Raw genomic sequence first — 23,373 nt, forward strand, 5'->3', positions numbered from 1 at the left:
AATTTGGCTCACTTATTTTGCAGATCTAGAAGGTGGAACACAGGAAGTAGGCTAATTGCCTAAAGCCAAGATTTGGCAACCTGAAAACAATGCTTATTCCTAGGAGATTGTAAAGATGAATTTATCCTATAATTAAGAAGTTGAACTTTTTGAGTAATGCTTTACTGTACAACATGAAATTAGAAAATACACCCAGTTTTTTTTTTAATTCACATGTGAATAAACCCCTTCCCTACCCCTAGATTGTATTAGTCCAAAAGAACTAAATTAGGATATTTGTGCTTTATCCAAATGGTAATTATAACAGACAGTATTATAATTACTGAATTAGCAATGAGAAAGAGAGATGTGTATCTGTTACGTAAATATATGGGCCAGTCAGGAAATGCAGCAGAGTAGTAACCTGTAAAATAAAAACAGGTTGTCCTCTTAGTTATTGTTTTTTATAATGCAGTGACATAATTCACGCAGGTTTAATGAAACAAATTAAGATTTATATACATACGTGTGATCTTGTCTCGCTGTGGATTAACTGTGAAGTCAGAATAAAAGCAAAAGATTTAAGTACAGGTAACACTTTTAAACAAAAGTTGACAATCTAAATCTTTATAACTAGTAACTTAATTTGACTATTGTAGTGATTATTAAAAGTTTATCAAGACTTTGAATTAACTGTAGGAGGTATTTTTATGGTCTGCTTTTTATGTGAACTTTATGTATAGGCTTTTATATAAGGAAACTATGTCACTACTACAAATGGAAAATCATCTTTGCGTAACTTATAGATAATAAATGCAATTGAAATAAATTTAGAACTAAAACATACATTTAAAAGTACAAGCAAAAATATTTTAATCAATGTGAGCAATTTATTAAAATATCTTCCTGAAAATAAGTTCTTCCCTGACTGAGAATAATGATACTGCTTATAATGAACCAATAAAAGAGAAAGTAGTCTTTCTTTCATCTATTATAATATGTCATTAAATTATGAATAGTGCATTTATTTGGCTTATCAAAAGTTATAACTATACCTCTTCTTTCACTGAGCTTTAGATTTGAACATTCAGAGTACTGGAAAGAAGTAATTTACACAACTGCTTTTATTATATGCATTGATACTTTTTTTTTTTTATAATAGACACCTTTTCCATGCCAGTAGTACATCAATTGCAATTATATGCCGTGATGAACCCATCATGAACCTGGCTCTCTGGGCACTTCTAAGCATCCCTTATCAACATACCATGATTGGGCTTTTGCTGAATTACCATGAAAGTACTACTATGACTTTTGACATTTATATCCATGAACTCAAGAGTGTGAGGGTAGTTATTTTTCATATGTATATACATATATATGTATATATGTATGGATGGATAATATTAAGTATTCAGCCATGTACAGGTGTACATCCATGCCCTAGCTAAACTCATTTGCCACCAGTATGTGTAGCATATTTTGCAAAACAGTTCAGATATGGTATTTATGGAAAGACAAACTATTTAAAAGACCATGAGGGAATTTTTTCCCCAATTCTTTAAATAAAAACTTTTAAAATATTTATCCTTATTAGACTTCATGATAAAAGATGGGATGGTTATTAAATCTTTTAAAATGATAAGTTCTAACACCAATACCATATTGAATGGGAAAAACTGCAATAATTTTTTAAAAACAGGAATAAGATAAGGATGCTCACTGTCACCACTCATTTTCAGTCTAGTACTAGAGACTAGCCACAGTGGTAAGGCAAGAGAAGGAAATCAAAGGATCACAAATAGGGAAAGAACTGAAATTATCCCTATTTGAGATGGCATGATTCTATATTTAGAAGACCCAAAAACTCAACCAAAAGACTTCTAGGAGTTAATAAATTCAGCAAAGTATCAGGATATAAAATCAATCTAAAAAAAAAAAATAGTTTTTCTGCATGCCAACCCTAAATTCACTGAAAAATCCAGAAACAGTTCTTTCACAATAACCTCAAAACCAATAAAATACTTAGGAATAAATTTAATCAAGGAGAAAAAAAGAACTCTATGATGAAAAAATTATAAAACACTAAAGAAAGAAATAGAAGAAAATCTTAGGAGATGAACTTCTATGCTCTTGGATAGGCAGAATATATATCAAAATGGTTATTTACCAAAAGTGATCTACAGCTTCAGTGCAAACTCTATCAAAATACCAATGTCATTCTTCTCAGACCTAGAAATATCAGTCCTAAATTTCATATGGTCAAACAAAAGATTGAGGATAGCTAAAGAAATTCTCAGTGATAAGAACCATGTAGGAAGCATCACAATGCCTGACTTCAAATTTTACTACAGAGCTACCGGAATAAAAACAGTATAGTATTAGCACAAAAACAGACGCAGACTAATGAACAGAATAGAAAATACAGAAACAGGTCCACATACTTATAACAAATTGATTTACTACAAAGGTGCCAAAAATATATGCTGGAGAAAAGACAGCCTTTTCAATAAATGGTGTTGAGAGAACTGGTTATAATTTGTGTGAAGATGGAATTAAATCTCTACCTCTCACCCTGTGTAAGAAGCAACTCAAGATAGATCAAGAACCTGGAAGCTGGACCGGAGGCTTTGAAATTACTAGAGGAGGGCATAGGTCTAACAGTCCCATATATAGGCACAGGTAGAAAGTTCTCAATAAGACCTCAAAGCTCAGGAAATTAAGACAGAGTTAATAAATGAGATGGCATTAAACTAAAAAGTCATCAAAGAAAACCAAGATTCTAAATAGAGAGTCTACCAAATGGTAAATCTTTGCCAGCTTCTCCTCTGGTTAAAAAAAATAATAATAAAAGTAACCCAAACAAGAAATGGCTAACTGAACTTAATAGATACTTCACAAAAGAGGAAATACAAAGGCCAAAAAATATACAAAAAAAATGTTCAACATCATTAGCAGTCAGGGATATGCAGATCAAAACTACACTGAGATTTCATCTAACCCCAATTAGAATGGCAATTATCAAGAATTCAAATAACAATATGTGCTGGTGAGGATGTGGGGAAATAACTCTTCTACGCTGTTGGGATTGCAAATTAGTACAGCCACTATGGAGATCAGTGTGGAGATTCAGAAAACTGGGAATGGGTCCACCATATGAACCCACAATACAACTGAGTATCTTTCCAAAGGGACTGAAATGGGAAGTTATAGTAATATATATTATAGTAATATAGAGAGATTATAGTAATATACATAGTAGTAGAGATTATAGTAATATACCTATGTTCATATCAGCATAGTTCACAATAGCCAAATTATGGAACCATCCCGGGTGTGCATCAACAGATGGATTACAAGGTCATGGGATATACCCTCAATGGAATGCTACTCAGCAGTAAAGAAGAACAAAATGTCATTTATAGGAAAATGGGTGGACCTGGAGAATATGTTAAGTGAAATTAGCCAGTCACAGAAAGTGAAGGGTCACATGTTTTCTCTCATAGGCTGAAGCTAGGGAGTAATTGGGATATAAGAGGGACTTTAGATAATGGAGAAATCCCAGTGGAGCAAGGGAGGTCATCTAGGGGAGGAAGAATCAATGAAGGGATCAGTTCTGTGGACATTATGTATATATGTTAGAATACCAGTGCCAATCTCAATATCTTGTATTGGGGGGAGGAGCGAGCTGGGGGAATAACTCACCAACTGCTGTGTACATGTAGATCACTCATGATACATTATGATGTAAGACTAAAAGCTATAATGCACCAATAAAAGCATAAAAATTATAATTCCTATCATTCATAATTAGTATGAAAAGTTTTCAAATAAAGCAACATTTATATGAAAAAACTACATAAATCTAGTTAAATGAGTGACCAGATCAATCTGGAGGATATTGCATCTAAAGTAAAAGGGTGATACATATACAATATCCTGTAAATACCATTCATGTTAACATGATTTTCTTTTAAGACCCCAAAGGGTTTTTCGTTATAGGACTATAGCTTTGAATAAACACTTCACAAAAGAAGAAATACAAATGGCCAATAGATATATGAAAAGATGTTCAACATCATTAGCCATCAGGGAGATGCAAATCAAAACTGCTGAGATTCCATCTAACCCCAGAGTGGCAAGCATAAAGAAATCAAATAACAAATGCTGGCGAGGTTGTGGGGGAAAAGGAACTCTTTTACACTGTTGGTGGGAGTGCAAACTAGTACAGCCGCTATGGGGAACAGTGTGGAGATTCCTTAGAAAACTGGGAATAGATCCACCATATGATCCAGCTCTACCACTCCTGGGTATTTTTCCAAAGGGGCTGAAATCAGAACTACAGTAACATGCATACCTATGTTCATAGCAGCACAATTTGTAATAGCCAAAATATGGAACCAACCCAGGTCTCCATCAACAGATGAATGGATTACAAAATTATGGGAAAAACACACAATGGAATTCTATTCAGCTATAAAGAAGAATAAGATCAGATACCATCTTAAGCAAGAGTTTCAGAGATCAAAAGTAAAATGCTAACACTGATTTCTTATTATGTTACTGTTACTAATTATCTAGATTTGGGGAGGGTTATGCATTCTACCTCTGAGCTACATCTCCAGCACTTTTTAAATTTTCAAATAGGGTTACACTGAATTGCTGAGGCAGGCAGGCCACCAACCTGCAATCTTGTTTCAGCCTCCCAAGTAATAGGATTACAGTTTAAATGGAAAGGGTGAGCTTTTCATTGAGTTATCTCACCAAACCTCTGAGGTAGTACTGTTGCGCACATTTTACTGTTGAGGAAATAGGTCCAGAAAGTTGTCCAAGGTCACAAGGGTAGAACTAGAATTGGAATATTGGTTCTAAATCTATGGTTTTAGCTCCTCTTATAAAACACTACAAAGCATATTTATTGCATTCACTTGTATGGGGGGGGGAGGAGCAGGCTGGAGGGAACTCACTAACTGCAACACACACACACACACACACACACACACACACATTGTAGTTTTTTAGTCTTATAAAATAATTCAATTAACATGTTGATACTTTGAAGAGATTAGTTGAATTGTGGCTACATGTTACTGGGTTTTCCTAACAGGACTGATATGAATGAAATAAAAAATGGTATGACTAGCGGAGAGCAATCCAAATGTGCTACTGTGCCTTCTATGGTAAAGTTAACAATTCAGTGTTTGCAAATGTGGAGAAAAATTTGAAGAGCAATTTAATAGAATTTTATGAATTTAGGCGTAGAAAGAGCCTTAGAAAGCCTGCAGGCAATGGAAAACCTTTTTCCAAACAAAATGCCATGCCCTGAAGCTTGGCCACTGTCTTCCCACTGTTCTGGTCACCACCCCAGCCCTGCTGCTCTGAGGAAATTGATTTGTTGCAGATACAGACACAAAAGTACCACGATTTGTTTAACTGTAATAGTTGAGGTTTTACATTATGAGGGAACCAAACTAAAGGATGTTCTTAATAATTATTTTTTAAATTTCCTTAAACATGTACTCATTCCTAGAACAGTAAGCCATTGGTTTGTTCCTTAATAGTGATTTCCTTGTAAATAGGTATGAGGATAAGAGCTTACACCTTTGTGTGTGTGTGTGTGTGTGTGTGTGTGTGTGTGTGTGTGTGTGTGTGGTACTGGGGTTCCTGGAAACTCTTCTACCTCTGGTCTACACTCCCAGACCTATTTTATATTTTTATTTGGAAACAGGGTCTCTTAAGCCAGCAAGGCTGGCTCCGAACCTGCCCAATCCTCCTGTCTCTGCCTCCCAAGCACGGGGATTACAAGCGTGCGCCACCACACCCAGTGTGAGCTTGCACTCTTAATTCGACAGAAAGTTATGATAGTTTCTCTTCATTGTTTTACTGATGATAAAATGTTCCTTTTACTTACCACAGAGATGGTCCAAACACTTGTCATTTTTGTGACAGGCACTGCAGGTGACTCCTTTCTTATATGGCCAAGTTGGATAATTTCCTCTGTAAAGCAGAAGGTGGCTGTTAGTAGAGATTTTCTTTTTCAATTGCAGTTTACTATGAATCCTTGACCAGATACAGAATAATAAGATAGAAATACAAAGATTCAGAAAAATGAAATGCTATAAATGATAAGTATAGTGTTTGTTCTACTTGACTGCATGTATGAACCTGTCTTCATGTAGACCACCTCATTTAATTACAACTCTGTGAAGAGGCTACTTTTATTTCCATTTTGCAGGTAAGGAGACTAAGGATCTAAGAGATTAGTAACTTGCCCAAATCACAATTCACACATATCAGAGTCAGGAGGGAACCCACATTTGTCTGACACCAGGGTTATGGGTTATGCTCCCTGTTCTTTCTCTCCAGCCTGTATGATTACTGCCATCCAAAAACCTGCCCAAAGCTGTCGAGACTCATTTGTACTCTCCTCCATCTGGCAAGCCACCGTAGTCTTTGTGGATAGGAACTATTTGTCTGGGGTAATGTCTTCCAAAGGAAAATAATGAGAGAAGGGGGAAATTTAATGTGAAACTTATTTTCACTTAAAGATGTGATATGAATAATAGCCAGTTATCATTGAGCACTCACTAGGTGATAAGCATTGTTTTAGGCATCCTACAGTTAATCTTCACAGTAACCCTTCTGAGGTTATTTATTCCTCTCTTATATAGGTAAAGAGTATACTCTGAGGCACAGAGTATAAACAATTCATCAAAGTCACTGATAGTGAAATAAAATCTAAACATTTCCTTTGAACATGTTAAGAGTAGTCATGAGCACAGGGTGTGTGTTTATTTCAGTGAAACTGCCATTGCACCGGTTGTTGAAGTCTTGTTTTTAGAAAGCAGTTCTCTTTGTCATTGTACTTTTTGACAACTTCGTAAACCTGTGGACTCACCCTTTTTCAAAATAGTTGATTTCTAAATGCATAAAATACATAGGATTATAAAGAAAACTGATTAAATTGAAATAGCTATCAAAATATTAAAGATGTGTGATACATTTGTTTCTCAAGTATTAAAATGTAGCAGTGGCTCTAATAATTCTAGGTAATCTAAAGTACTGATAAATTACATTTTGAGGTGTCCACAGCAACTACAATGTGTTATAACAATATCTGTACTTCCAGAGATACAGGTGCTGTTAATATAGTCAAAGTTATTGCTAAAATGACAGCTCTGCTCTCTTCATTCGTAGCGGAAAAGAGTGTTAACTTTTTTTAATCTCCCAGTAAAACTCCAAAATTAAAAAGTCCCCATTTAGAGGCATAACTTTATATTAACACCTTTCTATCTTCCTTTCACTTTCTTTCTTTCTTTCTTTCTTTCTTTTTTTTTTTTTTTTTTTTTTTTGGTGGTACTGGGGTTTCTGGAAGCCCTTCTACCTCCGGGCTACACTCCCAGACCTATTTTTTATATTTTTATTTGGAAACAGGGTCTCTTAAACACGGCTGGCTTCAAACCTGTGTGATCCTCCTGTCTCTGCCTCCCAAGCATGGGGATTATAAGCATGTGCCACCACACCTGGCATTAACACCTTATTTCAAACCCTAAATATATGTTTTAATCTTAATTGGCTCTTTAGTCAAAAATTACATTTATCCTTGTGCTTGCTTATTTTATATTATGGAGAATAGTCAAAGCAATATAGGAGATATTCTGAAGTTCAAATAAGTATTCATTGTAACGTCTTTTTATTGTTAAAAAGCACAATATTCATTAAGTAGTTAAAAATCACAGTACTCACTACACATCGACTTGAAAATAAGCTAAAAACAAGGCAGCTGTGAATTCTTGGGAAGTAGCAGAATTAATTTTGGGAAAAACATGCTCCTGGAAAGGACTGGATTCAACTAGGCGGCACTAAGATTCAGGGACCTATCCCACTCTCTTCAGTGAAAAGGCAGAGAATAACTGAGCATGGTGGCACACGCCTGTAATCCCAGCATTTGGGAGGCTGAGACAGGAGGATCTGGGTTCACAGCCAGTCTCAACTACTTATTGAGGCCCGTTGCAACTCAGTGAGACCCTGTTTCAAAATAAGGAATAAATAAATAGGGCCGGAGGTATAGTTCAAAGGTAGAATTCCCCTTGGTTCCATCCCCAGTACTGAAAAAAAGAAAAAGAAAAAGAAAGAAAGCAGAAAGTTTAAGTATTTTTCTAATAGCTTGAGATAAAAAGGGTTGGGACCCTGGGGAAGAGAGAACTCAATGTAGATATGGACCAGGGTCCCCAAGATAGTGGTACCAAAGCATACCAGGTACTGTACTATCTGATAGGGTTATTTCCTGTTTGGGGCAAAAGTCCTCTTCACTAATGCACTCTGGGTAGAGATCTGTTATGTACTATAGTGTTGCTCAGTTGCTGGAGCCAGCCGGTAAGAGTATAGGTTCTGAAGAGAGGCGTGATGATGAAAAATCTTTAATTCTAACGTGGGGGAGCCACCAGCTTATTATTTCTACTGGCCAACCCCTGTTCCTGGGTCAATATTTCCTATGGGTCTACGACTATGCCTGGATCAGTATTCTCTATTGCGCCGATGCTCCTGGCCAATGCCTACTTCTGGGTCAATCTCATCTTTATTGCGCCGGCGCTGGGTTTGTTTTTCCAGAGGTATTTATACACAGCTGCAGGTCAATCAACATTCTTGTGCTATCACCACCGGAATACAATAAAGATCAATACAAAACACATACATTACAGATAGGCCTATCAGTACCCTCCTGTCATCACCACCCGATCCTCTCTCAGACCTCTTTGAACTTTCCATAACCCCAAACCTTGTTGACTCTGGGCGAAGGACAGTCAGCTGAGTCAGAGACACTAATCTAGGGGAAAGCCTTAATGGCTCCCCACACTCAGTAGTGCCCAAGAGAATGAAGAGTTACAGGTGACTGTAGAATTTAGCACTCATTCCCATTCTGAAGCATTCTCAGAAATATTGGAGAAGATACTGGACTTTTTATAATTCTTCTTATAATCAAAGAACCTATGGCTTTGTACATCCCCCCAAAAGTCCTCAGGTGGAAGTGAGATATTCCTAACTGATCTCTGCTTCCCACCTCTCCAATCCCTTTTCTGCACTTCATGCACACTGATGTACAAATTGAAAGCAGATCCCTCACTCCCCTACTTAAGACAATTGATGGCTTTCTCTTGTGATTTGAGTAAAGTCAAACTTTGCTAAGGTCTGCACTGCCTCCTTCCCCTAGTTTTATATCATTCAGTGATACAAGCACTCTGGTCTCCTGTCCATGCTTTAAACTCACCAAACTCCTTGCCAGGGAAGTTTAGCAGTTGTTTTCTTCTGCAGACAACTGTTCCTGAAGTTCTTAATCCAATTCCTTCTCATTCTTCATGCCTAAGCTTCAATGAATCATAGAAGGACCTTCTTTGATCATTTTACCTTAAATGGGGCCTTTTCTACTGGTAGTTCCTATTACAGTATTATTTATATTTCCTTAGTTGCCCCTCTCACAATGCAGTTATTTATATTTTTTGTCTGTCTGTCTCATGGTGTAACTTACAGAAGGTCAGAGACTATGTTTATCTTGTTCTGCCCTGAAGCGCAGTAAGCAGTTATTTGTTAAATAAATTAATTTATGAGGTTACTAAATATTTATAGAAGCACTATAATTTTGGTTATAAATTTTATAACTTAATATTCAAAATTCTGAGGATAAATAAAAAGGTTCCATGTTAGGAACATTCACATTTGCATTTCATTATTATAATAATTAAAATAAATACTTTTGAAATAACTACTATTGCCAGACATTACATAGACACGATGTTTTTACATAGCTTTCTATAACTTTTATAGCTACATTACGTGACAAGTGTTACTATTATTTTGGTTTATGGAGACAAGAGTGAGATTCAAAGAATCAACTAATTTGTCTGAGGTCACACAGTAAATTAACTGCACCTTAATCATTAAGAGTGTCATTAAGACTGACACTGATTGAATTATGACCCTGGGTACTTCTGGGGGGTGTCCCTTATTTTCCAACTCTGGGATTTTAAATCATAGCTCTTTTTTTCCGAGGGACCTTGATTTTACTTCCTACTCTCCCATCCATACTCAATTAGATTATTGACTCTAATCACCTTCAGGAAAGGAGAGGTGAGTTTGTTCCAAACAATATTCAGGAATCCAAACAAAACTCAAGAGCAACAAATTAAAGAAATTTTTTTTTTCCTGGTCTGGGGATGGAACCCAGGGGCATTTTACCTCCCATCTATACAGCCCCTGCCCTATTTTTTATTTTTTACTTTGAAACTGGGTCTCACTGAGTTGCAGAGGGCCTCACTAAGTAGCTGAGGCTGTCCGCGAACCGCGATCCTCGGGTCTCAGCCTCCCGAATGCTGGGATTACAAGCGTGCGCCACCACACCGGCTGGAAATTTTGTTTTATAAATATGTGGGAAGTGGCAAAAAAGCCCTAAAATACAAACAAATACTACAAATCACCAAAAAAACACTCTAAACAGAAAAGTAGGAAGAACATATGTTTCATCAAAGAAGAGATAGAAATGAACAATCAGGTGAAGAGATTTATAATCACTCGCAATCAAGGAGATGTAAACAAAAACATAAAATATTGTATAAAATAAGAATATTCTTAAAAGCATAATGTCTAGTAATGACAAGGAAGCATAAATTAATATAATAATGATGAAGGATATTTTGAAAATAGGTATCAAAAATTAAAAATGGTAAGCTAGGCATGGTGTTGGCAACTGCCTATAATTCTAGTACTTGGGAGGCTGAGACAGGAGGATCATAGGTTTGAAGCTAGTCTCAGCAACTTAATGACTTAGTGAGACCCGGTTTCAAAATAATAAAATAGGGCTGGGGGTATAGCTCAGAGGAAAGATGTCCCTGCCCCCTCCACGAGAAAGCTCACACTACTATTACTTCTATGAATTGTAGGGAAATGGAAGTGACTGGTGATTTCTGTCCAAGGTTGTATGTCATATGTGGAAAGAAAACATACAGAACAATCCAAATTCTTCTTCTTTTTCTTTTTGTGGTACTAAGGATGGAACCCATGGAATCCTATCTCCAAACTACACCCCAACCCTATTTTTTATTCTTTATTTTGAAATAGGGTCTCACTAAGTAGCTGTGGTTGGCTGTGAACCTGCGATCCTCCTGTCTCAGCCTCCCAGGCACTGGGATTACAAGCATGAGCCACCACGCCCGCCTTCCAAATTCTTGAATAAGATGAACTGTTGTGTTACTGCTAAGAGCACAGACTCTGAGCCAGAAAGCCTGGTTTTAGTGCATCTGTGACTTTCACTAACTGCAGGGCTGGGCAGGCCGCTCCTTGTGAGCCTGAGCTTCCGTTTTCTCATCTGCAAAACAAAATGCAGGCATATCTTTTTTTTTTTTTTTTTTTTTTTTTTGGTGGTACTGGGGTTCCTGGAAGCCCTTCTACCTCTGGGCTACGCTTCCAGACCTATTTTATACTTTTATTTGGAAACAGGGTCTCTTAAGTAAGCACGGCTGGCTTCGAACCTGCATGTATTGTCTCCTGTCTCCGCCTCCCAATCGCGGAGATTACAAGCGTGCGCCACCATGCCTGGTCATATCTTTTTTTTTTAATTACAAACTTGATGAAAATTAAATGATACATATAAAATAGTACTCAGCACATTGTTATCATTATATAGATCATCATCTGTCAATTCTTTTATAATTATTGAAATCATGTTTAAAGTATTAATGAGGTAAAAAATAAAAAATCTTTATGGCATAATTTTAATTTAAAATAGAAAACATGTTCTAGTATGACAGTTTTCTACATATGTGCATCATGCACAAGGATTTACAATACATACATGTATCTATGTTTCATATATATTCATATACACATACACATATACAGAGCTCTCAAATGCAAATGAAATATAAATTAAAGAATTCAATTTACAGTTCTTTTTGTTTTGAAAATTGTGTGAGATTTGCCAAATTTTTAACAAAGCAGTATCAATTTTATCTTGTGTTATTGCCATTTCTAATTAAGTTATGTTCCCAAAACATTTTAGTCTGTTAAAAATGTGTGCATTTATTTAGTGTTTATAAAGGTTGTACAGAGAGAGAACAAAAAAATGTACCAGAACATTAATGGAGTATATCTCTGGGCAAAGTAATTAAGAGTTTTTTATACTTTATTATACACGTTTTCTATAACAGAGATAAAAACTTTTAAAATATAGCATTAACTTTTAAAAAGAGGTCATTCTGGGCACTTACGCTGGTCCATAGTTGCATATAAAATGTGCTGCATTCAAAATATTTTCAGCTTTCAAAACTCGTGAGCAAAATTGCACTGCACAGCCAACCTTGTAACTATCTGCCCAAACAACCTGAAAATAAAGGGATGATTTTTTTTAGCACAGGAACGATGAAATGAACATTTGATTATGATTACAACTTCACAAATATGATACACAGTTCCATTCTAGTTAGTTAAAGCACTTAACTACCAGAGAAATTTTAGGTGCTCAAAATTCATCTGGAAATCTGGGCATGGTGGTGTAAGCTTGTAATCCCCACACTTGGGAGGCTGAGACAGGAGGATCACACAGGTTCAAAGCCAGCCTCACCTACTTAGTGAGGCTCTCAGCAACTTAGTGAGACCCTGATTCCAAATAAAGTATAAAATAGTTCTGGGAGTATAGTCTGGAGGGAGAAAGGCCGTGGGTTCGAGTATCACCCCCCCAAAAAAAAAATCAGCTGGAAATAAGACCTGTAATTAGTATCATTGGGGTGTGTATGTGTGTGTGTGTGTGTGTGTGTGTGTGTGTGTGTGTGTGTGTGTGTGTGAAATAACTAAGATAACTTTTGACGTTTAATAAAGGATTGAAACAGGGTAAATTGATAGAGAATGATGGTGAGGAAAGAGGATGATTTGACAGGGGTGTTCAGGGAAGATACCTCTGAAGAGGAGGTGTTTGAACTCAGACAGGAACGTGGAGGATATAGCACAGAAGATGAACACAGGAGGGCTAAACAACAAAGAACATTCCGTGCCACCCTGTGAGGGACAAAGGCTCCGAGGCAGCATTTTCTTGGCCTCTTAGAGGGCCAGGTAAGTGAGCCAAGTGGAGCCAGGATCGACTGAGTCAGGGAGACGGGGGATGAGCTAAAAGTACAGGGAGAGGTCATGGAGAGTCTTGTAGGTTGGTGAGCCATGTGCCTCTTTTCATATCTTAGCAAGACCCCTGTGCGGTTATGAAGTAAATGCACTGGGAAGAGCCTGGGAAGAAAAAAAGAGGTATTTCTGGAGGCTTGACTTCAATGGTACAAAAATGAAAACATGTTGACTCACATTTTGAGTAATGGAGTTCCTGAGAACTGACCAGGTTCATGGCTCCGCTTAGAGGCATGGCTAGAAGGATTTGCTTTTTTTTTTTTTTGGTGGTGGTGGTACTGGGGTTCCTGGAAACCCTTCTACCTCCGGGCTACTCCCAGACACCAATTTTTTATATTTTTATTTGGAAACAGGGTCTCTTAAGCCAGCGAGCAGCGAGGCTGGCCTCGAACCTGCGCGATCCTCCTGTCTCCACCTCGCAAGCGCGGGGATTACAAGCGTGCGCCACCATGCCCAGCAGGAATTGCTTTTTTTTTTTTTTTTTTTTTTTTTTTTCAGTGTGCAGGGTAAAATTTTTGGTTTGGAGTCCGAGACCATTTATTGAGATGGAGAAGACTAGGAAAGAAGCAAGTTGATTAGGAACACAAGCAAAGGGTTCTGTTTGTACATATTAATTTTAAGCTATCTATTAGATATCCCAGGTAGACTGCAGTGGCTGCTGGGCTAAACCATTTTCCGTTCTGAGGACTGGGGTAGGTATATATAAATTTGGAAGACATATGGCTAGATGAGATCACATAGGCAAAGATAATAGATTAAAAATGAAAGTAGAGTCTGGAATTAAGAAAATGAAGACAAAAACAGTAAGCAAAGAAGACGAAAAAGTAGTCATTGATGTGGAGGAAAACCAAGAACAAAACCTGGTTCCTGGGAGAGGCTCCTCTCCCAGGTAGTACTTTATCCTTACTTTTGGAATGGAGACATTCCATATTTTCATTTTTCACTAATTCCCACAAATTAGATCACATCTTGATCACGAGTATTGTTTTTGTTTGTTGTTGTAGAAGACCAAAGAAAAAGTTCTCTTTTTGCGGTACTAGGGATTGAATCCAGGGGCATTCTACCTCTGAGCTACAACTGCGGCCTTATTTTTTATTCTTTATTTTGAAACAGGGTCTCACTAAGTTGCAGAGGGCCTCATTAAGTGGTTGAGGTTGGCTGCGGACCTGTGATCATCCTGTCTAAACCTCCCAAGTACTGGGATTAGTAACTATATTATAAAGAGGAAAGACTTATCTGGCTCATGGTGTTAGGGGTTTCAGTGCATGGTTAGCTGACTGTTGCATGTGGTGAAGTAATATTTCATGGTAGTACTGTGTGGTAGAATAACCTGTTCACTAGGAAGAAAAGAGAGAGAAAGGAAGGGCAGAGTCCCAATATCCCTTCAAGGGCATGCCTTTAGTGGTCTGTCTTCCATCTACTAGGCCCCACGCACTGAAGGTTACATCACTTCCCAGTAGTGCCACAGGCTTATAGCCAAACCTTTAATAAATGGACCTTTAAAATACATTCAAATCCAAACTATAACTTTTTCCCCCTGGCCTCCCAAAAGCTCATGTTCATATCATAATGCAAATACATTGAGTCTATCTCCAAGAGTCCCCAAAGTTTTAACTGTTTCAGTATTGCTCAATAGTCCAAAGTTTCCTTTAGTCCAAAGTCAAAGCAAACTTGGCTACCAGCTCCTGTAAAAATCAAAAAGAATTTTACATATTTCCAAGGCACAGTGAGTAAAGATTCCACAGGGTAGTCTTACTCCAAAAGGGAGGAATAAGAAAATAATGAAGAGAAATTTGGACCATAGCAAGACCAAAACCTATCAGGGTAAACAGTAAGTCCTATAGCTTCCCGCCTGGCATCCGGGGCTCATGGTGGCATGATGTGAGCTCCAGCGTGCTTGGGCAGCCCCATCCCTGCAGCCTCAGGGTCCCAACATGGCCCACATGGCCATCCCCTCGGGCTGGCTCTTCTTGCTGCCAGCAGCTCCCTCAGCGGCATTCTGCATTCATTCCTGGCCTCTCTAACTTCCTGAGGTCTTCCTGCGCTTCACTCGCACATCTTCATGGACCGCTCTGTGAGAGGCTGCTTTTAGGAACTTGAAACAGGTCACACACAGCCTAACTTACCAGGATTTCCTTCAAAATCCTGGCAGAAGCCTCCATGACCCCGTAACTCCTGCATTCTGTATGCCTCTGAATCCATCATGATCTTGACCATACCATGGACGGCAGCCAGCATGCGCTGTACCAGGGCATGCTGAAACCATGGCTGCCGTGGCCTCTGAGCGCCTTTCTGACTGAACACAGGGAAACAGATGATGGGGAAACAATGCCCCTTTTAAGCAGGGTGCCCCAAAGCTCTCTCCCCAAAGGAAATCCTTTAAGGCAGCTTTCCTATTATCCCTGAGCAAAGTCTAAGATTCTTTGTTTTTAAATGGCGTTATTGCTACCATTTTTATAGATGAGAGAGTGGAACCTAATTCTGCTTAGCTATAAGGTACTAAGCACAGCCCATGCCCTATGTGAAGTGCTTCCAGAATGTTTCCCCTTCACGCAAGCCACCCAGAACCAGGAAGGCCTCTCTATCTTTCTAACAGGCTTTTTATCTGAGAAATCTATAGGGGAGGGTCAGGTTTCTCCCTTCTACCTAAGAACTTCGTCCACAGTCTTGACCTTTCAGTTCTTAGTATGAATCTGTCTGGATCATTATCAAAAGTATGGTAACATTGTAACATATGTAAGATCTGCCAGAGAAATTTTGAAAAATGTTAACACTTCTATTGTTAGGCAAGAGTATTCAAATAGGGAAAGAAGAACTGAAACTATCTCTATTTGCAGATGACATGAGTCTATAGTTAGAAGACTAAAAAAAAAAAAAAAATCAACCAAAACACTTTTTGAGCTGATTTTAACAAATTCAGCAAAGTAGCAGGATACAAAATCAATTTTAAAAAAATTAGTTTTTTTATATGTCAACCATGAATTAACTGAAAAAAATTCAGAAAATAATTTAATTCACAATAACCTTAAAAATAAAATATCTAGGAATAAATTTAACCAAGGAGGTAAAACTAGAGTAAAAATTTTAGAAGTGGAGGTGGAGTATAAAGACAAAAACAAAATGAATAATGCCATCTAGTGGGCAGTCTTGTCACTAACAAACCAAGAAATTTTCTCTGCCCAGATAGCCTTACCAAAACCATTCCCAAACTTTTAAAAACTGAATTGTCAGCAACAAAACACATGATTTGATTAATCTTTCATATCACTTGCTGTTTTTCCTAAGTACAAGTCATCTTTTCAGGGAAAATAAAGCTAAAGTTTTGAATTTAATATGTCCAGAAATACTGTACCTTTTGTGGAAAGATAATTGATCTGAATTTATTTTCTTTCCTTTCTATAATCATCCATCCTTGGCTAAAACTGTCAAAGAGTTTGATTTTTTCACCAGAAGATGAGACTAAGTAGAAGGTTTTAATAGAAATCTTGAATACCCCAGTAGGATTTCTTACAAAGATTAAAAAACAAACAAACAGACAAACAAACAAAAAACCAGGGAGTCCTGTTTGAATCCCTCTTCCAATATGACTGCTGGAAAGCTAGCTCATGGAAGGAATCTAACCTCTGTGTGTTACTTACTAAGTACAAATCTTTGCCCATGTTTCTTGAAAACAGAGCCTAAGACTATTGCTTATGCACTATCACTTTATTAGAGGGAGAATCTCCAAGAAGTGGGAGGAGGTATAGGAGGCGGGGCAGGCGAGAAGGGATACAGTTTAGAGTGGGTCTCTGGACCTTAGGAGTTGGCATTATTTTAGGAGAGACATGTGTGTAAATTCGCACATGACTAGTACTATTCAGAGTGACTGCCAGTGTGCTACCTAAGCCAAGAGGACAGAGCAAGTATCCCCAGGGGATGTGCAAGTTTCCACACAGCAGGAAACACACATGATTCAGTTCTTGAAAATGGAGTGAGAGTTTTTCAAGTGAAAAGAAAAGACTTCAGGCAAAATTAACAAGGTGTATAATATGTATGAATGAGCCCGGGACTTCAGATGAGTGGCAAGTATGAAGGGGCCAAATATAAGGAGTCAGAAGATGGTTTAATTGATAACAGACTGTTAACCCATGGTCCAATATACAAGCAAAGGCATCCCATAGCCATCATCACAGGGAGTCCAAAGAAGAAGAGAAAACTGAAGTTTGCATTATATGGCCTGAAATTTTTAGAGATGGATTCTCCCAAATTAACTGGATTTATTTGTAAATACTTCCCTTACAGCAGGGGAAAAAAGGAAGTTAATATTTTAGACACAAGGAAACTTATTTTCTAAAATCCAGTTCTAGCTGGGTGTAGAAGCATACACTTGTAATCCTAGTACTTGGGGAGCTGAAATAGGAGTATCATAAGTTCAAGGATAGTCTCAGCAACTTAGTGAGACACTGTTTCAAAATAAAATTAAATAAGCCAGGCGTGGTGGCACACGCCTGTAATCCCCGCACTTGGGAAGCAGAGACAGGAGGATCGCGCAGGTTCGAAGCCAGCCGCGCTGGATTCAGAGACCCTGTTTCCAAATAAAAATATAAAATAGGTCTGGGAGTGTAGCCCGGAGGTGAAGGTCTTCCAGGAACCCCAGTACCGCAATAAATAAATAAATAAATAAATAAATAAATAAATAAATAAGGATGTGGGTACGGCTTGGAGATAAATGTTCCTGGGTTCAATTCCCAGTATAAAAATAAATAAATAAAATTCAGTTCTCTGTAGATAAACACCAGAGTCTAAGGTGAGTGAACTTATCCTTTTTTATTTAAGAGACTTCTGTATTTCACCACTGTCTCAGAAGAGGACCTTTATCATGGAAGGTATAGCCAGGAATCCTCTGGGTCTGTGAAGATGCAGCTGCAGAGGCCACTTTTTAAGTGAGTGAGCATTTAGCTTTATGTACTGAAGACCTCATTCAGTTGTTACCATATATCTATAGGCAAGGTGCTATTATCCATTGACAAACCACCAGGGTCAGGAGGCTAAGAAATAGTTTCTCCAATGTCATTTAGTTAATATTATTATTTCAATATAAAATACTACCTGGAAAAGATCATGTATTGACAACGTAAAAACGTTCAGAGGCAAAGTAACTGAGTCAGGGCTCTAATCAGTGGATTGATGAGTGAATAATGGATAGTACTGAGGGGCAGATAGAACTGGAGGAAGTAGGTGGCCAGGGTGTGGCCTTGGGGCCTGTATTTGTCACTGGTCCCTTCCTTTCTCCCTGCCTTTGCTTCCTCGCTGTCGAGCAGCTTTCTGCTGCCACATCCTGCCACTATGCTGTTTCTGTCTTGGAGACAGCCAACTATGGACTATACTTTTGGAACTGTGAGCCAAACAAAACTTCCTTTCCCTAAGTTGTTCTTGTCAGGTATTTTGGCCACAAGGACAAAAGGTGGACTAAAGCAGATAGTAAGAAGAAGAGTTCTGGTTTAGACATCAACGTGGTATTAGGCTTTAAGTAATATAATTTGTGAAAATGATCTCATAAAATACTGGTATTTGATACTGTCCAGCTAGATGGGCCTCCTATATTATTTTTGTCTACATACTATTTCCTCTGGTATCAGAGTCTGTTGTTGTTGTTGTTGTTATTATTATTATTATTATTATTATTATTATTATTATGTGGTGGTACTGGGGTTCCTGGAAGCCCTTCTACCTCAGGGCTACACTCCCAGACCTATTTTTTTTATTTGGAAACAGGGTCTCTTAAGCCAGCACGGCTGGCTCCGAACCAGCGTGATCCTCCTGTCTCCGCTTCCCAAACGCGGGGATTAAAAGCCTGTGCCACCATGCCCGGCTTATTATTATTTTTAAGTAAGACTGTTCCCCCCTACTGACTCATATTTACAGGTGCACTATCTTACTATATATTTTCTTAACACCAGATTCCATTTTTCTTCTCACCTTTATATAATTTCAAGAGCATGGATGGGGGTTGGGGGTATGGCTAAGTGGGAGAGTTCTTGTTTAGTATGCACAAGGCCCTAGGTTCAATCCTCAGCTCTATAACATAATACCGGGCAGTTCTTACCTGAGTATAATGGCCACAGACACTTTTGCATCTTCGAGTGTTAAAGTCATAGTGTTCAACTTCATTATACCAAGATGAGATGGCCGAAGATACTGAAAATATAGATAGAGTCCCAGTCCAGATATTTTCTCCCACTGAAGTGAAGTTTGGGTGCAGCTTATTTGAATGCAGCTGCGTGTTGTGTTCAAACCAACAATTTTTTGCCCATGCTTTTGCAATCTGGGCTAGTGCTGGATCCCAAGTCTGCAAAAACAATTATTAAACAATATGGGAGTTAAAAAATGGAATTTGTTACTTAACAATGCAACTGGGATAAACAGGCAGGATTTTCTTTTTTAATATTTAGGATTGAATCCAGGGGCATTCTGCCTCCAAGCTATGCCCTCACATTCCTTCCTTCCTTCCTTCCTTTCTTTCTTTCTTTCCTTTTTTTCTTTCTTTCTTTCTTTCTCTCTTTCTCTCTTTCTTTTTAATTTTTGAAGCATTGTTTTGCTAAATTGCAAGGCTGGCCTCAAATCTGTGATCCTCCTGTCTTTGCTTCCCAAGTACTGGGATTGCAGGAGTGCACCACCACACCAGGCCTGGGTGATCAAGTGAGAACCTGAACAGCAAATGAGGTGTGATGTCAAGAACAGAGAAAGAACCACTACATGTATGTCCTTTCTAAAAACAGTCTTCGAGCACTAACCAAGGCTGGTAAGAAATATGACAATTTAGTTTTCTGGAGTTAAGAATCTAAGGAAGGAAAACAGACCAATATTCCACTGAAGGCCAATTATGTGTAAGAAAGTATACAATGTGTTTCACATTTTATATAACTTTTAAAGAGCCTTTACCCTAAGAGGCTCAGGAAGGCTAATATCCAGTGCAGAGCCACAGACTTGGGGCTCAAACCCAGAGTCAAAGTCCCATTAATCTCCCAGAAACTACTCTGTTGGCAGAAAAAAAAAAAAAGTAAACTGAGAAGAGACAATAGAAAACAAAAAACAAAAGCAAAAACCGAAAGAATCCTCACAAGTATTAATAGGGAAGAAGAAGAGAATAGGAAGGGGAGAAGGAGGAGGAGAAAGAGGAGGAGAGGGGGAGGAGCAGAAGAAGGAGGAGGAGGAAGACTACCTATGACCAGTGGAAAATAAGTGTCTAAAAAGAGAACCAAGACGAACATGTGTAGCTTGCTTCCTCTAACAATGTGAATAAAGGACTAAACTTTAATCACAGATTGTGAATTTGCTACACACATTACTTACAAAGAAAAAGCCCTTTGGGATCACCAAGGATTTACCCCCAAAGTTAATACACATGAGCAGTTTCTAACTGATGTATGCCACAAACACTGATATTTTCCTTACCATGTAAAGCATATCACTGGCTGCTGGGTTCACCTCTGATCGGAACTTGTTATGAATTCGAACACAGTCTTTGATGAAATCTTCATTCTCGATATCTGGTAAGGTATTTTTCGTATATGAATTACTAGAGACAAAAGAAACCATCCAGGCCATGGTAGCAAGCTTGACTGGCATGCTCAGTCCGGCGGGCATGGAGCCCGAGGATCTGCCAGCGCCGTCGTCAAGTTTTCAGCTGGCAGCCTTACAAAGCTCGGTTGGCTTCAGCTTTGAGAAAACAGAAAGCAGAACATGAGTTCATCACAAGTTTTAAGAAGTGGGTTTTTCCATATATGGTTTGCAGCTCATTTTGCATTCTTAACCGTCATTCCAGTGGTCTCGGTGACCCAGAACCTTTCCAGCTTAGATTACAACATAGATTTTTATTAGGCTGCATCAGACCTTCTTTCAAATCAGGAGGTATTTCCAGAGGTCCTGAAGTTTCCAGAAATAACAGTCTCCAATTTTTAATGGGGACTGTGGTAATTAAAACATATCTCTTAATTCTATGAATGGCTTGAAAAATTCTTTTAAAACCTTTTTTTGAGCGTCAGATCAGCAAACAGTGATGCAGATACAATAGTCTCAGATTTCTAAGTCCCACCTTATCAGTGGGCGCCTGAAATAGTGGAGTCTCCAGGCCTATATGTACTTTGTTTTTCCCCTATACATATGAACTATGGTAAAGTTTATTTTATAAAATAGGCAGAGTGAAAGGTTAGCAACAACAATAATAGAACAATTGTAAAAATATACTATAAAAGTTGTCAGCACCACTACTAGTGTGCATTACTGAATAAAATAAAGGCTACTCGAACACGAGCGTTGAATGCATACAACAAAATCCTTCTGGTAACCGAGACAGCTACTAAGTGACTAATGGGCTAAAAATGTGTTCAGTGCTATTGACTAAAGGGGTGATTTGCTTCCTGAGGCAGAGTGGAGCAGGATGTTGCAACATCTCATCATGCTGCACAATTTAAAACTTAGCATGAATTCTTTAGTTCTGCAATTTTCCATTTAATATTTTTTGGACTGTGGTTATCTATGAAACTACAGAAAATAAAATTATTAATATAAGGGGACTTCTGTATCTACTTAAGATCACAATTTGACCTGAAATTCATCCACAAAGGTAAAAGTGTGTGTGTGTGGCGTGTTTGTGGTGTGTGTGTGTGTGTGTGTGTGTGTGTGTGTGTTCACAGGCATGCATGGGAAATAGGTGGCGTAACCTGTACAGAGAATACTAGTCTTGAATTTAGATTTTAGTTTCTGTTCCTCGCTAGCTGTGACAACTGAAACAAGTCACCAAACTCTAAGACCCAGCTGCCTGTCTAATCGGGTTAATGGGGATTTTTCTATTTCCTTAGTCATAGAGGTATTTGCATTAATCAAATGAACTAGCTAACATATCAAATATCAATTTTATATCAATATCATATTAAGCTCCTACTCTCTGATCCTATTAGGCTTAGTAATATAGAACTAAAAATACAGTGGCTGCCCTCAAGGAGCTCACAGTGAAAGGAGCTGTGAGCAAACAGGGACAGGGTTGTTTACTATAGAGGCTGTTGAATATCTGGATAGAAGAATGCAGAGGCATTCCTTGGCTTGACAGGAAGGATGTTTAACCCATCCTGATAAGTAGAGAGTAGCCTCCTAAATAGGGAAGGTGAGGTCTAATCTGACACTAGAATCAGGTAGGTCCAGTGAAAAAAGGTTGGAGAGATGAACAGAACTGGGGATGTACTCTTCAGTTTTGTATAACTGTGACAAAAATCCCTGATAAGAACAGCTCAGAGGAGGAAGGGCTTACTTTGGCTTACGGTTTCAGAGGTTTCAGTCTGTGGTCGGCTGGCCCCAAAGCAAAAACACCCCAATATCAGGGGTGATAGAGGACAGAAGCTCAGCTCCAGGCAGCTGGAAGGCAGAGAGAGAGAGAAAGAGACAGGAAGGGGCCAAGGAGAGACTTAGTCGCTAAGGCCACGCCCTCAGTGATTCACCTCCTCAGCCATGCCCCACCTGCTTACAGTAACCACCCACTAACCCAATAAAAGGATTAACCTACTGATATGGTTAGAGCCTTCATGATTCAAATATTTTACCTCTGAACATTGCTGCATTTCCAACATATGGGCTTTTGGGGTGACAGTCCATTTCCAAACCATAATGGGGTAGAAGAACTGGATATCTAGTTGTAAAGTTGGAAAAGCATTGTCAGGAGAAGAGTAGAGAAAGGAACCTTGTATGTTGTTGCCCTCTGTAAATACGATCTCCAAGCACTCATTTTGGCTGGTAGGAAACACAATATTGGTTCTCATGGAATTCATCCTCCAAATGGATCTTTCATGCCAGAGAGGGAGAAAGGTAAATGTCAGACCAGGAAGGATTTATGGATTCTGTCAATAACTTAAATTTTATCACGAAGATGGTGAGATGTCACTGTGGAAGATTTTAGCTGTGGGTGAGGTGTGCTATGGCTTTAGAAAGCATCTCTAATTTTAGAAAATATTGAAAATGGAAAGGGATGGAGAAGATTTTCTTTTCCACCACAGAACTTTTTTTTTTTTTTTTTTGTGGCGGTACTGGGGTTTCTGGAAGCCCTTCTACCTTCGGGCTACACTCCCAGACCTATTTTTTATATTTTTTATTTGGAAACAGGGTCTCTTAAGCCAGTGAGGCTGGCTTCGAACCTGCACGATCCTCTGTCTCCACCTGATCCTCTGTCTCCACCTCCCAAGCACGGGGATTACAAGCATGTGC

General features: G+C 38.4%; 1 protein-coding gene across 1 annotated transcript; it reads right to left on the reverse strand.

Annotated features, from left to right (window-relative positions):
- Positions 1-248: 248 nt before the first annotated feature.
- Positions 249-20,766, reverse strand: GLIPR1 (GLI pathogenesis related 1; the record flags this gene model as incomplete). Its single annotated transcript, XM_080706336.1, has 6 exons — positions 249-403; positions 506-532; positions 5,891-5,976; positions 12,240-12,352; positions 19,226-19,468; positions 20,575-20,766. 6 exons carry the CDS (start codon positions 20,764-20,766, stop codon positions 249-251), a joined length of 816 nt encoding a protein of 271 aa, XP_080562462.1.
- Positions 20,767-23,373: the final 2,607 nt, after the last annotated feature.

The sequence above is a fragment of the Muscardinus avellanarius genome (genome assembly GCF_963383645.1).
Source record: "Muscardinus avellanarius genome assembly, chromosome: 11".
In the NCBI taxonomy this organism is placed as follows: domain Eukaryota; kingdom Metazoa; phylum Chordata; class Mammalia; order Rodentia; family Gliridae; genus Muscardinus; species Muscardinus avellanarius.